Source organism: Pterocles gutturalis, unplaced genomic scaffold (assembly GCF_000699245.1).
Source record: "Pterocles gutturalis isolate BGI_N339 unplaced genomic scaffold, ASM69924v1 scaffold26749, whole genome shotgun sequence".
Classification (NCBI taxonomy): Eukaryota; Metazoa; Chordata; class Aves; order Pterocliformes; family Pteroclidae; genus Pterocles; species Pterocles gutturalis.
In genome coordinates, this window is record NW_010136533.1 from 363 (window position 1) to 12,830 (window position 12,468).

Below are 12,468 nucleotides of genomic sequence, written 5' to 3' on the forward strand. Positions count from 1 at the left end.
TCCGCAGGCGCTGTTCGGTGCCCCTGCCAGCTGCTGCCCCTGGCACTGCTGTGGCAGGAGGCAGGGGTGCTCAAACTGCCTTGCCCTCCACGGGGCCTTCTGCGTCTGCTGCTCCTGGGACGATGTCTCAGACAGTGGCTGCTGCGTGCAGCTCACGCTTCAGGGTGATCAAGCTGGACCATGGTACAGGGGAACCCTACAGGCGAGGCCGATGGACGTGCATGGAGTATTATGACCGGGACTCAGATGGTGGCAGTGTCCTGGGCAGGACTGGAGATTGCATTCGGCACAGCAGCACCTTTGAGCAGGCTGCTCAAGACAGGGACAGTGGCCTTGGTGCCACAGGAGGGTCTGTTGTGGTCTCAGCTCTGCCAGCGTCAGCCCATGGCCCCGATTCTATAGCTGACAGTTCCCTGACTGCTGTGTCACAGCTGCTCCAGACAGAGAAAATTAACCAGTCCTCTCTACAGCAACCTAATTTTGTCATTGGGCAACAACAGCAGCCGCAACAACCCATAGGTGGGGCCATGCCTCAAAGTACTGCTCAGCCTGTGTTTTCTGGGGCTTCGGTAGCAAATCAGCAAATGATGGTGCCACAGCAATCGCAGCCACAGGTGAATACGCAGGGCGTTGCACAGGCTGGACCCAACGGGAAAGGGATGGCACCTCCAAATGTGACGGTGGGGCAGCCAAACATTCCTGTGGCACAGCAGCAGGTGCAGCAGGCGAACATACCAGTGACTCAGCCTCAGCAATTTGGTTATTCTCAGTCCCAGATTCCACCAGTGCATCTACTGCCGACGCAGCCTTCTGGTCAGACCGAATACATGCAGCACATGACAATTATGCAGTCTCAAGGAGCTATTCAACAGGCTACTGCAGGCTCTGTTCCAAGTACTGTGGCTTCCAGCCTTCCTGTGGGGCAGGTGACCGGCCAAAATCCCTCACCTGTGGGAGCACCAGTGATGGGGGTGTCAGTGCAGCCTGGAGAAGCAGTCGGACAGGGATCGGGATTAATGCAGGGTGGCCAGACACAAGCTAGTCAGACTGCCGTTCCGCAACCAGGAGGTGTGGTGCAGCAAGGCATTGGACATACAGGGGTTGTGCAACAGAAATCTGTGACTCAGCATCAAATGGGTGGAAGCAGTCAAGTGTCCGGAATGCCTGGTGCTCCCCATGCTGCAGTCCCTGGGGTTCAGAACGTGCCTGCGGTTGTGCCCGGTACAAGTGTGCCTAGTGTGTCTACCACCGCTTCTGTTACTATGCCAAATGTCCCTGTTACGCTGGTCCAGTCCCAGCTGACTAGCCACACTTCTGTCAGCGTTGTCCAGCCGCAGCACGTCGGACACTCGTTAATGCAAGGCACGCCTAATGCACCTGCAAGTCTGCCACAGTCAAACCTCGGACAGTTTCAGACTCAAGCTCAGTCCTTAGTAGGCCAGATTGATGATACTAGAAGAAAATCGGAACCCCTACCTCAGCCACCACTTTCTCTTATAGCTGAAAATAAACCTCTTGTGAAGCCTCCCATTCCAGACACTCTAGCGAATCCTCTTCAGTTACCTGCAAGTACTCCTATGAACAGTCTTGCCAGCTCTGTGTTTGGCATATCTATTCCTGTCGATGGTGATGAAGACAGGTATGAATTATTTTATAATGCCATAAAGATACCTTTTCTTAAGGGAGAAAAATTAACTTTCAAGTTATTGTCAAGTGGTTTTTGTAAGTTCATTTTTTCAGAAAATCATAGTGAAACTTTCCTGGGCTACTTTTTTTTTTTTTTGAAGGGTATGAAACATAGCAAAGTGTTCAAGCAAGTAGTGAACTGTACTCGTTCTTCTCAGGCTGTGATTACTTTTCTTACAAAAAAGTGCATTAAGCAGCTTTCAGGCTACTTTCTGCCCAAATAATATGACCTCCTCCAAATCAAAGCCTGAAAACTGTCCTGCACCTAATTGCTCAGTATTCTCTCCTTTCCCCTGATCGAATCCTTAAACCCTGGAATGACAGCCAGGTTACAGTGGGTTTCTCGGCACCACTCTGCTGCAGTTGAGTAGAAGTGTAATGCTATCTCAGGGCCATCAGGTGAGGTATCTTGACAATTTCAAGGCTAATAACGCAGATTCTTGATATTTATCCTGCTGTGGAATTTTCAGGTTATGGTATCAGTTAGTAAGGGAAGTACTTGCATGTGGGTATGAATTTGTGTGCTCTTACACAGCGAAAGCTCTGCAGATAGTGGTCCTTTGCGTTGAACAAAAAGGACACCACTTACTTGGGTGAAGATGTAGACACACTGGAAGGTACAACCTTACAATGAGTTTTCTTTATAGGAAAGTAATTTGGAAGTATTAGTTCTAACAAAGGTGTATAGCGTGAGCAGACTCATTAAACGGCCCGAGAGAGGAAGCGTGTATGTGACTTGTTCCTGTGGACATGTCAAACTGCTACTCTGAAGGGTAGTGTGATGGCTAAAAGCATTCTTACTGACTTCTTTGAGAGAAGACTTTCAGGAAGAGTAGTGTTTGAGCACTGAATTAATGTCATTAATTAATGTTTACTGATGGGATTACTGCAGTTTGGAGGAATGAAATACATGTGGGTTATGGTGTTAGTCCTATTTTTAAAAATACATATTATTAGAAGTTCTGATGTGCTGAATTGTCCTGTGAGCCTTCCCTCGCCTTGGGGGAATACCAGACTTTGATAGAGCACAGTGTTGCTCGGCGTGCCTTTTAGTAAAGCTGCTGCTTATGTGGGGTTAGGGTGTGGTGGATGGGGAAGGTACCTCAAAGACAGGTTAGTGTTTGGAGAGTTCAGTCTGCAGTCACGCGGGCCTCGTGCTCACTGGAGCTTTGGCTAACGCTTTGGAGGAGATAGTAACTCTGCTGACGCCTTTATGCAAGCACAAGCCATGGTGTAGAGAGTTCTGCTAGTTCTGATTAAAGGGGTAAAAGACTGAAAAGGAAAAGTTAAACTGTTAAATTTTCTAGCAGCTGTGCCTACCTTAAGAGGATTGCTAACCCAGCTGACACACTCTTCTTTGTGCAAATAAGGTTAGATTTCAAGCTGGTAGGGGTTTTTTTATAGCTCAGTGTATTATCAGAAGATGATTTGTCTTGTGTTTAATCATTCTGATGAGTAAGGAGTCAGAATGAAAGGAATGTATTTTGCATTCATTTTGCGTATCTTCTGATACTTCGTATTTATATAAATCCTGGTAACAGAATTATTATCTATGGCAAATGAATCATTTTACATGATAAGAAAAAACTTGTCCTACTTATTCAAACCTGTAGGTTGCTAACTCTGTGTTGCACAGGAATGAGACAGTTCTTGTACTCTTACCCTGAGCAGTGATTTTTAAAGTTATTTCCATACATTTGTCTTGAACTTGAGGCACCCTGCAGCATTGCTTCACACAGTGTTCGTTTCTAAAGAAAATTTTTCAGAAGCTTGGCTATGAGAACTCCAAGTAAGAAATCAGAATGGACTCTTAAGAGCACAGTGCTCTGTTTTACATGCCACATGATGATGTTCAGTAGAGAAACTAACTTGTGGTTATCTGAAAAGCAATGCGTACTTCTCAGTTGTCTGCTTCTGCACTGGGTGATAAAACCTTGGTGTCCGCTGAAGTGGTACGCTAAGCAAGGAGCTATATTGTGTAAGATTCTCTCCTGGTTTAGAAGAGCTTGCTTTGGTAGCCATCCTGATGAGCAAGAAAAGTTTACTTTAAACAGGCCTAGACCTCGTACAAAGTAGGAGATACAGTGCTAGCAGGTCTGAGTTTATTCTTTGTTCCTCTCAGACAGTATCCTGACTTCACTGGTCTCAGGCAGAGAGAGGAGAAAATAAAGCCCTAGTGGCTTGTTAAGGCTGTTTTACCACTTTGTTTTTATTTGCTTTATTCACTGAGAAGGCTTTATTATAAAAATGTCTCCTGCTTGCCTGCAGTTCCCTTTTTGCTCCTGCTTTTTCCCCCTTTCCAGCCATTTAAATGATGCTACTGCTTCCATGGCCATATGCCCAGCTGCTTTATCTACTGAAATCAGTGGTGAAATAGTTAATGAAGACCTTCAAGTGTCATTAATAGATTGAGGGTTGACACTGATAAAACTAATAGGGAGCAGAGGGAGTTCACGCATCATGAGTCACTGCTTCAGGCTGCCTGCAGGTTCAGGAAGCTAATGCTTGTCTTTGTTCAGAGGATTTACTTTCTGATCATAAGAGCTAGAAATTTGTGGAAAGCATTTTTCTCTTTTATCTCAATATTAATGTGTAACATACCCAGGAAGGGGGAGGTCAGTGTGTTGGCAGATGTCTACATTTCTTCTGACACCTTCAATTATATTCAAATATTTGTACATACTTGAACCTTGTGTAGATCATTCTCTTATAGTCGTCTTCTAAGATAGTGAATCATCAAGGAATACAGCGTAGCTCAAAATACCCTGGGTTTATCTAGTAAGTCATTCACCATTCTGAATAGGAAGAGGAACTGTTTTAAAGGTAAAATCACTGAGGATGGGAAATATTTGAAAGCAGAATGTGAGAAATACAGTAAGTATGAGACAGAGGTCTGATATAAAAAGTGGATCAGTTCACATCTTTCTGCAAAAAGTTTTTAATGTTATTCCTGTCTTATGGTCTCTTTTAAATCAGACTGTGTCTAAGATAATCAGAGGTGGAGGTGTAAAGCTACATAGCCTGATATATGCATAGATAATATAGAACTGTGTATCTATAGATGTAGAACTGACATTTTTGCAAGATATTGCCTGAAAACCTTTAATTTCCTGTTCTGATAGTCCAGTACACTTTTACAGTAGCCAAGGCAAAACTCTGGTTTCTTACATTGGTGTGATGAAGAATCAATTAATCAAGAAATCTTAACTGGGGGAGGCAGAGAAGGCAGGTAGGTGGTCCAAAATAATTTTTTTTTTTTAAAGAAAAAAAAGTCTTTGGCATGTCGCAACCTTCCTTTAAAAAGCAAAGTTGTTATTTTCAGTTGATGTGTCTAAGTTGCTAAGCTCTTAAAATGAGAAATAAGTTCTGTGGAAGTTATGGAAGTTCTACAGCATAACAGAGTTTTATTTTCTTTTCCTTTCTAAATGTGGCTGCAAGTAGAATAAACTGCAGCAGTATTTGGGGATGGAGGAAATAGTGCTCTTATTGAGGCAGAAGTGAATATTGTAGTCCACTTTGAATTTGGAGTCTGACGTACTGTAAACACACAAGTAGAACTGGATCTCAAAATCGTCCTGACTCTTCGTGTGCTGGACTTCAGCAGCAGTACGCATTGTTTTGGGTGCGGGGCAGTCAGTGTGCCCGAGAGGATTTCAGAATCAGCGTGTGCCAGTTTCCCCGCTCACCTTCATGCCCATGTATACACAAATTTGTATTTGACAAGCATAATATTCCAGCTGCCTTAATAACTTTATTTTGGCTCTTGGGGAAAAAGAAATATGTTGCCTCTGTTAAAAGAATGTGACTGAGAAAGCTTGTTCAAACCTCCTACATGTTTGGCAGACTTTTGGGGCAAAATATTACTAGGCATGTTGGAAAAGGAGCAGCGTATAGATCATTTTCCAGAGATAGCTGACCAGTGTGAACTGTGCGGGCGGTATTCCAGGAACTCGAATGAATGGCTGCGATTGTGAACTGTCAGCTACAGCAGCTGAACTGTTGAAAACCTGATTGTGCAGACCTCTTCACAGCATATATCTCTTCGCTCAGCTGAATCACGTATTTGTATAGCATGCTAACTGTTGATAAATCTGAGCTCTGGAGACCATGTTCATAGTATAAGGCCAAACTGGGCATCGGCATTGATGTGGCTGTGGTAAGGGTTTCTGTACGTATTGCCCTGGATGCATGCTTTATTGTACTCCTAAATAAGAAGTATTCTGCAAATAGGTACCAGAAAGCAGTACCGGAATTACATTATCATTGAATATTGTCCTTTTCGTCACTTTGCTCGTAAATTTACTAGAGATTTGAGCTCTGCTGCAGCTGTGGACTTGAATGTTTTCAGCTCTCCTCCTGAAGAATTGTGTTTCAGTGTTTGTAAAAGCAGGTGAGAACGAACCACGGACAGACATGCTCCAGAGCCGTGGGTGCCTTCCGTTCGACAGCTAGAGCTACGGCATTTGAAGAGCAGTGGAGATAGCACTTCCGAGACGAACATTACAGTGGGGGACATCCAATGACGGTTAAAGCAAACAAGGCTCTAGTTAGTTAAAAAACTACATATGGTAACTGCAGCACCACAGCCCTTTCTAGACTGTGGAACACATATCCTCTCATGCATTCAGTGTCTGAGTGTTACCAGGTATCTAGAAGAATGTGGTTGCTCATTTGACAGCGCTGTTTCCCGTTTAAACCGTCAAATGCCTTCCTTAAGGAGGAGTCAGTCCATTAAAATTAATGGGTATAGGTGTTTCAGATGGGATAGTTACTAAAGGGAGGAAAGGGGAAAATCTTGAAAGAAGCTCACAAAGTGGAACAGTTCCATTTGTTTTGAAGACTGTAGCGTACCAGCTCTGACATAATGGTTCTCTGTACCTCGCACTCCTGAGTGTTCGGCTCAGTTTCTGTGGGTTAATTTTTTTCTGCTGCCCTATAGAAGAGTGCAAGTGTTCTGTAGTCAGCTTATTTCTGAATGCTGGCTTGTGTGGTAGAAATAACAGCATATGTTTCACAGAAGCTTTTCAAACTTCTTGTTAAAAGTGGAATATTCAAGGATTTGGGTGGTTTGAGCAGGCAGGACTCCCAAACTGCTGTCAAACTGAAATTTCTCTCAGGTTGTGCTTTTTTCAGGAGGTGCTGATAATCTCTAATGACTTCAGGTGACACTGTAGTAAGGAATTGTTCCCTGTTGCTGTACTGGATATTTGAAATCTGCCTGCTGCATGTTGAGTCTGTATGTTAATTTTTCAGTTTTAAAGCTGGTGATTAGCAGCTTCTGTTGCCCACGCAAAAATGCAAACCTTGTTTGTGCTTTCTGTGTGTCGGCAAGGATTCCGTAAGAAACTTCTGTGAGACTCCTCCTGCTAAAGTACATCTGTTGTACTTCTGGTAGATAGCTCTGGATTGTTGGCCACAGGTGTCTGCTTTTATTCCTCTATTTGACAAAGTGTGAAGATAGGAGTATTTATAGTAACTGCTTAAGCTCCTGTCTTCTGAGGAGGTTCTCCGGACATAAAAGGTCACTTGAAGTGCAGTGTAAGGTTGTATCTTCATTCCTTTTCTTGAAAATTCCTCTATCTTTAAACTTCCTGCTTTATAAATACAAATATGTATTGAGTGCTCCTAAATTCTTTGCATTACGGGATAATCTGTTTTTATTGATGCAGGGCAGGTGAGTCACTCAGCCACCTGAGGGACAGCTGGATGCTTGTCTTACCTTCTTTGTCATGCAAAATAAAATTATTCCAAGAGGTTTTTTGTATATATCTAGTCTCTCTTTGGAGCTACGAGTAAAACATTTGTATTAGGACAGCTTGCTTGAATGCTTTTAACAGTGCAGAGAGAAGGTAGAAGTATTAATTAGTACTGTAGAAGGGTGTCAGGTGTCTGTCCCAAAGGTGACCAACTGGCCTGTCTGTGCCTGCTCTGCAGCAAGGGCACAGTCCTGGCCCTTCTGCTTCTGGGCAGGGATGAATGTGAAGTGGTAGTGGAGGAGTGCAGAATGTGTAAGAAATGGGATACAGGCTTGGGTGAAGCATCTGAAGATTTTGTGTCCATCTAGAGCAAGGTTAACTTATTTCATTTATTGGAGGATGGGGTGATCCCATCCCTGCTTGCTTCTTGGTCTTTGGGTGTTTTTGTAGAGGTGTGGATGACAACTCCCGGGAACGTCTGCTGCATAGGACACTGTTTGGTGGGTGCAAGGACCATAAATACTTTGACCAACCCTCCAAATGCCTTTTTTAAAATCTGGTTTCTTTAGGCCAAGCGGTAAGCTCTGGTACTGGCTGTACTTCAGTTAGAGCTCCAGCTGAGCGCAGACTGGTGTGAAAATTGCAGAGCTGTGAAGAACTTGTAAATGGTGTGGAAAGGCAGACAAATACATTTGTAATATACTGTGTAACAAACCGTGCCATACATGTTCTAGGTTCTAATATCTTTTTAAGAGCTAAGTATTCGATTTAAAATGTTTGCTGATAGATGCTTTCTTGCCAGTGTCAATAAGGACAGGCGTGATTGGACCAAGTCTGCTTCAGTCTGTGTCCTGCACTTGCTTTTTTTCACACAGATATAGCAATATTTTGCTGTTAAAAAAACAGGAACCACTTGTATTTATAGATAACGGAAATATCTGAAAGTGCTGTACTGCAGCTTAGTGGGGGAAAAAAAAAATCTCATTTTTGGGCCGTTTTCTTTGAAGAAGAGTACTCAAGCCAGCTGTTCCACTGTGCAAGGCCACTGTCACCAGTAGTCACAAGCAGCTTTCCCTTTCAGTAGGTTGGAGGAAATATAGCGTTGTGGGCAGAGCAGGCAGTAGGAACCTAATCCTCTACAATAACATGTTCATACATATTAATAAATGGCTTTTTCTTTACTAGCCAAGTTGTGTAAAAGTCAATATTTTTAAGAGTTTTGCCATCTCTTCCAGATTTTTGTGTGTATAATGCAATACTAGCAAATGTGGATCTTTTTAATTCAGAAATATGGAATTTATGTTGCTTTTTACTACCTCCTTTCATCCAGTGTATTTGGATCTGCTCTTTAAATGCATTCCAGGCTTGCTCTGTTGCATGGGATAATTTGGAAAATAATAATATGGCACAGTGATATTAACTGGCAAATTACAATAGTTGCTGCAGGACTCTGTCCCTTCTAAGTTATTTTCAAGAAGTCGGGTTTTTTTAGGCTTCTCTCAGTTCATCCAAACATGGATAATATCGATGGGCCTTTCTGTGGCTTTTCTTGAAAGCTTTCTAGCAGTGGCAGTAATCCCTGACTGAGTCAAGCAAAGACTTTCTGCATCGCCGTTAAGTTTGTCAACTTCTAATCTATAGTTGTTTCTCTTTGAAGATGAGATCTGCTGTGGTTATTTCTTGAAGCTAAGCTGTGCATCATGTGAGCTACATTGTCTTGTGTCCTCCCTGCAAGAACTGAAGGTTACCTTTACCCAGTGGGAAGACAAGTCGTTAGTATGAGATATCTTACACTTGTTACGTGTTGTGATTTGAGAACAGAATTACTCAGGTTAGTCCTTACACAGTCTGTAAGGTTATGTGATTAAAATTCAGCCTGGCTGGCAGCCATGCCAGCCTTGCTTTATTAGCACGCAGTGTTTCAATCAGCGTATCTGTGATGATGCTGTCTGCGTGGAGGGAGAACACGAGAGTGGTGGTTACCTGGCTGGAGCAGAACTGCTAGTGAGGAGTGAACCGGGAGCGCACCAAGTCTGGCACTGGAGAGTGGGAAGACAGGACATAGAGGATGGAAAAGATTGTCAGTGAGTCCTGAATGGCCTTAAAGCCGTTCTGATTACAGGATTGTCTGCTATACAGGACTGCTGAGCTCTGGGGACCAGTTTCTGGGACCCAAGAGAACTGGGCCCTAGAGTTTTGAGTTGCAGCTGCTGAAATCAGAAGGAAGAAGAGATTTAGAAGATGAGCACTTGTATTCTTCTTTCCATGATTTGTATCAAATAGTCGTATCAGAGTTTACTATTTGAACTCTTCAGCAAAGCTCCTTCAGATATACTGAATGATTGTTACCTAACACAGGTAATTTTATTTTAATTAATCAATAACGTTATTACTGACTGCTGTTATTTAGCTACAACTTAAGGCGAGGTGCCACTGTTTTATTGACCCAAGGCGCTGTGAACAGGAAACTTGATGTGCTACTGCCCTCACTAATTTTTGCTAGTATACGTAAACTTTAACCCTTTCTTTGTGGAAACTTGGGTTCATACCTTCAAAGAATGTCATAAAATCAAGGGAAATATTGTCCCATTTTTCATGTTCCTGTGCTCTACTGATTATTAGTGTCTACCAGAGACTTGGAAGGCAGAAACTACAAAGCGATGCTAATCAGAGAAGGCTTTGAATTACTAGTAGCAAAACTTGCTAGACTTCAGTGGATTAAAGGTGCAGCTCCACCTGAAACATCTAGGCTGGTTAGCTTCTGTAAAGCAAACCTTTATGAAATGCCTGTGCTGAAGAATGTGTTGTACTAGCTGTTCTTTGGAGTACATCACAGAAACTATTCTGATTTTATGATATTTTCTTCAGAAGTAGCCTGTGAACCCCTTTCAAGTCCATCGTGGTGGTTGAGAGCCACTGTCCCGAAAGCTGTCACGCAGGCTGCTGATGGGGTCGGCCTGTCCTCTCCTCTGTAGCTAGAATGCACCTAGACCTGAATCTAACAGCATCTAAGTCCTGCTGGTTTTTCAGGGTCATATTTAAAATATAATGGCTTTAAGGAACTTTGTGAACAGAATACGTAATTAAACACAAAACTTAAGAGTTTTAATCTTGAAATTAATTACATATTGACTTCCCCACGTTTAGTCTTTGTCAGTTCTCTCCTGCAGAGCTTTGTGCCCCAGTGACTGTTTTGTAGATGGAGTCTTATGAAATAAAACTGATTCAGAGTTGCGGTTGATTTAAATAGAAGGTGGTATAAATAAAAAAGTGAAATGTCTTTTAAAAGAAGAGGGATGGAGAAGGAATTCTGTTGCTAGTGTAAACACATAATCTCAAAATGCCATCAGCTTTACTGGGAGTTTCCTGATAAGCTATGATCAAGTGATTGCAAAACCCCTGGTTCAGATCCTGAATCGACCACATGAAGTGTTCCCATTTGGAGACCAACTGTAATTAGTCTTTGTTGCAGGTCATGGGCAGTAACCTGGTTACACAGCCCTTCATTGATGATCAGTAAGGCACATCACTGAGCACTAATGTGGGTTTGAAATGTTTCTGTGCGGTGATACATCCAATATTTTATAAGCTTTAGAAACGAAGGAGGCCTTTGTTTGTTGTCCTTCAGTGCACGCCAAGTTGGGCGGTTGACGGCTCTACCTTCCCATTTTTTTATGCCTTCATTCCTTATTGATCACCATAGTAAACACATCTGTGCTGATGGTTCTCTTAAGTAGGCTCAGGCTGTGTGCTTACCGTCGTGTCTCTTGATTGTTAAATGATAATTCTGACATTGCGTAAAGGCTAAATGCTTCTATTTGGTGACTTCATCTTCAGGCTGGTTTGAGTCACCTCTTTCTCAAAGTGGTTAGTTCACTTCTGGCACTGCACAAATGATGTAGATGTACAGAGTAGTGGACTGGCATATTTTCTTTGGTAAATGTGTCTGAAGAACACAGTTTTATTTACAGGCTCCTGTAGTGTTCTGTGCAAGGACAGGGAGCTAGAAGCTTCTGTTGAATTCCCAGTCTTACTGAGGCCTCACTGTGGGATGAATGGCCTTACTTCTGAGACTAGGAACACAGGAATAATGGATATTTTACCGATGCTTTCTGATCTTAAACTTGGTGCTTCAGTATGAGCTTTGTCTGCAACCAAGAAGAAGTTTGGTTTAGAATGGTTTTCTCACTTTCCACCAAAAAAAGACATGAACTTTACAGTTGAACGGAAAGGCAGTTTGGTTTCAAAGTATAAACTAGCCTCTTTCTTCGCTTTGTTCTTTTCTGTTTCATAGTTAAATTTGGTTCCTATAGGAGTTGATCCTATCTAAAGGCAGAACTTCTGCGTTAAAGTTCTTACTAGCGATGTTCTGGATTATCAAAGGTGGACCTGGGGGCTGATCTGGGACGTAGGGGCCTGAAATCTTTTGGAGCAATACCGGCTTGATCTCTTCTAGAATAACTATAGGAATCCCACCACTTCTCTGAGAAGTCTTTTCTGTTCCTTGCTGTTTGTGTGGGAAACAATTCTGATGCACAGTTCAAACTTTCTTTGCTGCAATTAAACCCTGTAATGTTTGTGCCGTGCTTATACCCAGCAGGTATGGGAACAAGTTTTCTTCTCCGTTGCGGATAAACTGTGTGAAGCCTGTAACTGGCTCTTTGATCTCTTTTAAATGCTTAGTTTTCCTATTTAGTGATTCTGATTATTGAAAAAAAAATTGGAATATGGCATGTCTTCTAGTGGTCTTGCCTGGACTTTGGTAAGCTTATATCCTTCTGGAGAGTTGGTATGCAAAACTGGCCATAAGATCCGAGTTAAGAGCTTGGAAAAGCTGAAGGAAACAAGACTTCAGTTAGTGTGTGTACTTCCTGTGTAAGAGGAGTATTGCAAGTTTGACACCTTTGTAAGATTTTTTTTTTTTAACTTCTGTTTAGATTCTCTTCTGTGGAATTCAGTCAGCTACTCATTCCATGTTTTTTATTTGTGCAGCTGAATATTGCTCCCGGAGCGTAACACTTCATGCTTATCCTTATTGAACTGCATCCTTTTTGTTTCAGACCATTGCTCCAATCGGGCAAGATCT

General features: G+C 42.5%; 1 protein-coding gene across 1 annotated transcript in view; it reads left to right on the plus strand.

Moving 5' to 3' along the window:
• The window catches only part of TSC22D2 (TSC22 domain family, member 2), a 25,826-nt gene that overhangs the window by 338 nt on the left and 13,020 nt on the right, over positions 1-12,468 (plus strand). The window contains exon 2 of the mRNA XM_010082349.1: positions 8-1,639. Coding sequence (XP_010080651.1) covers positions 8-1,639 — 1,632 coding nt within the window. The remainder of the gene's footprint in view (positions 1-7; positions 1,640-12,468) is intronic.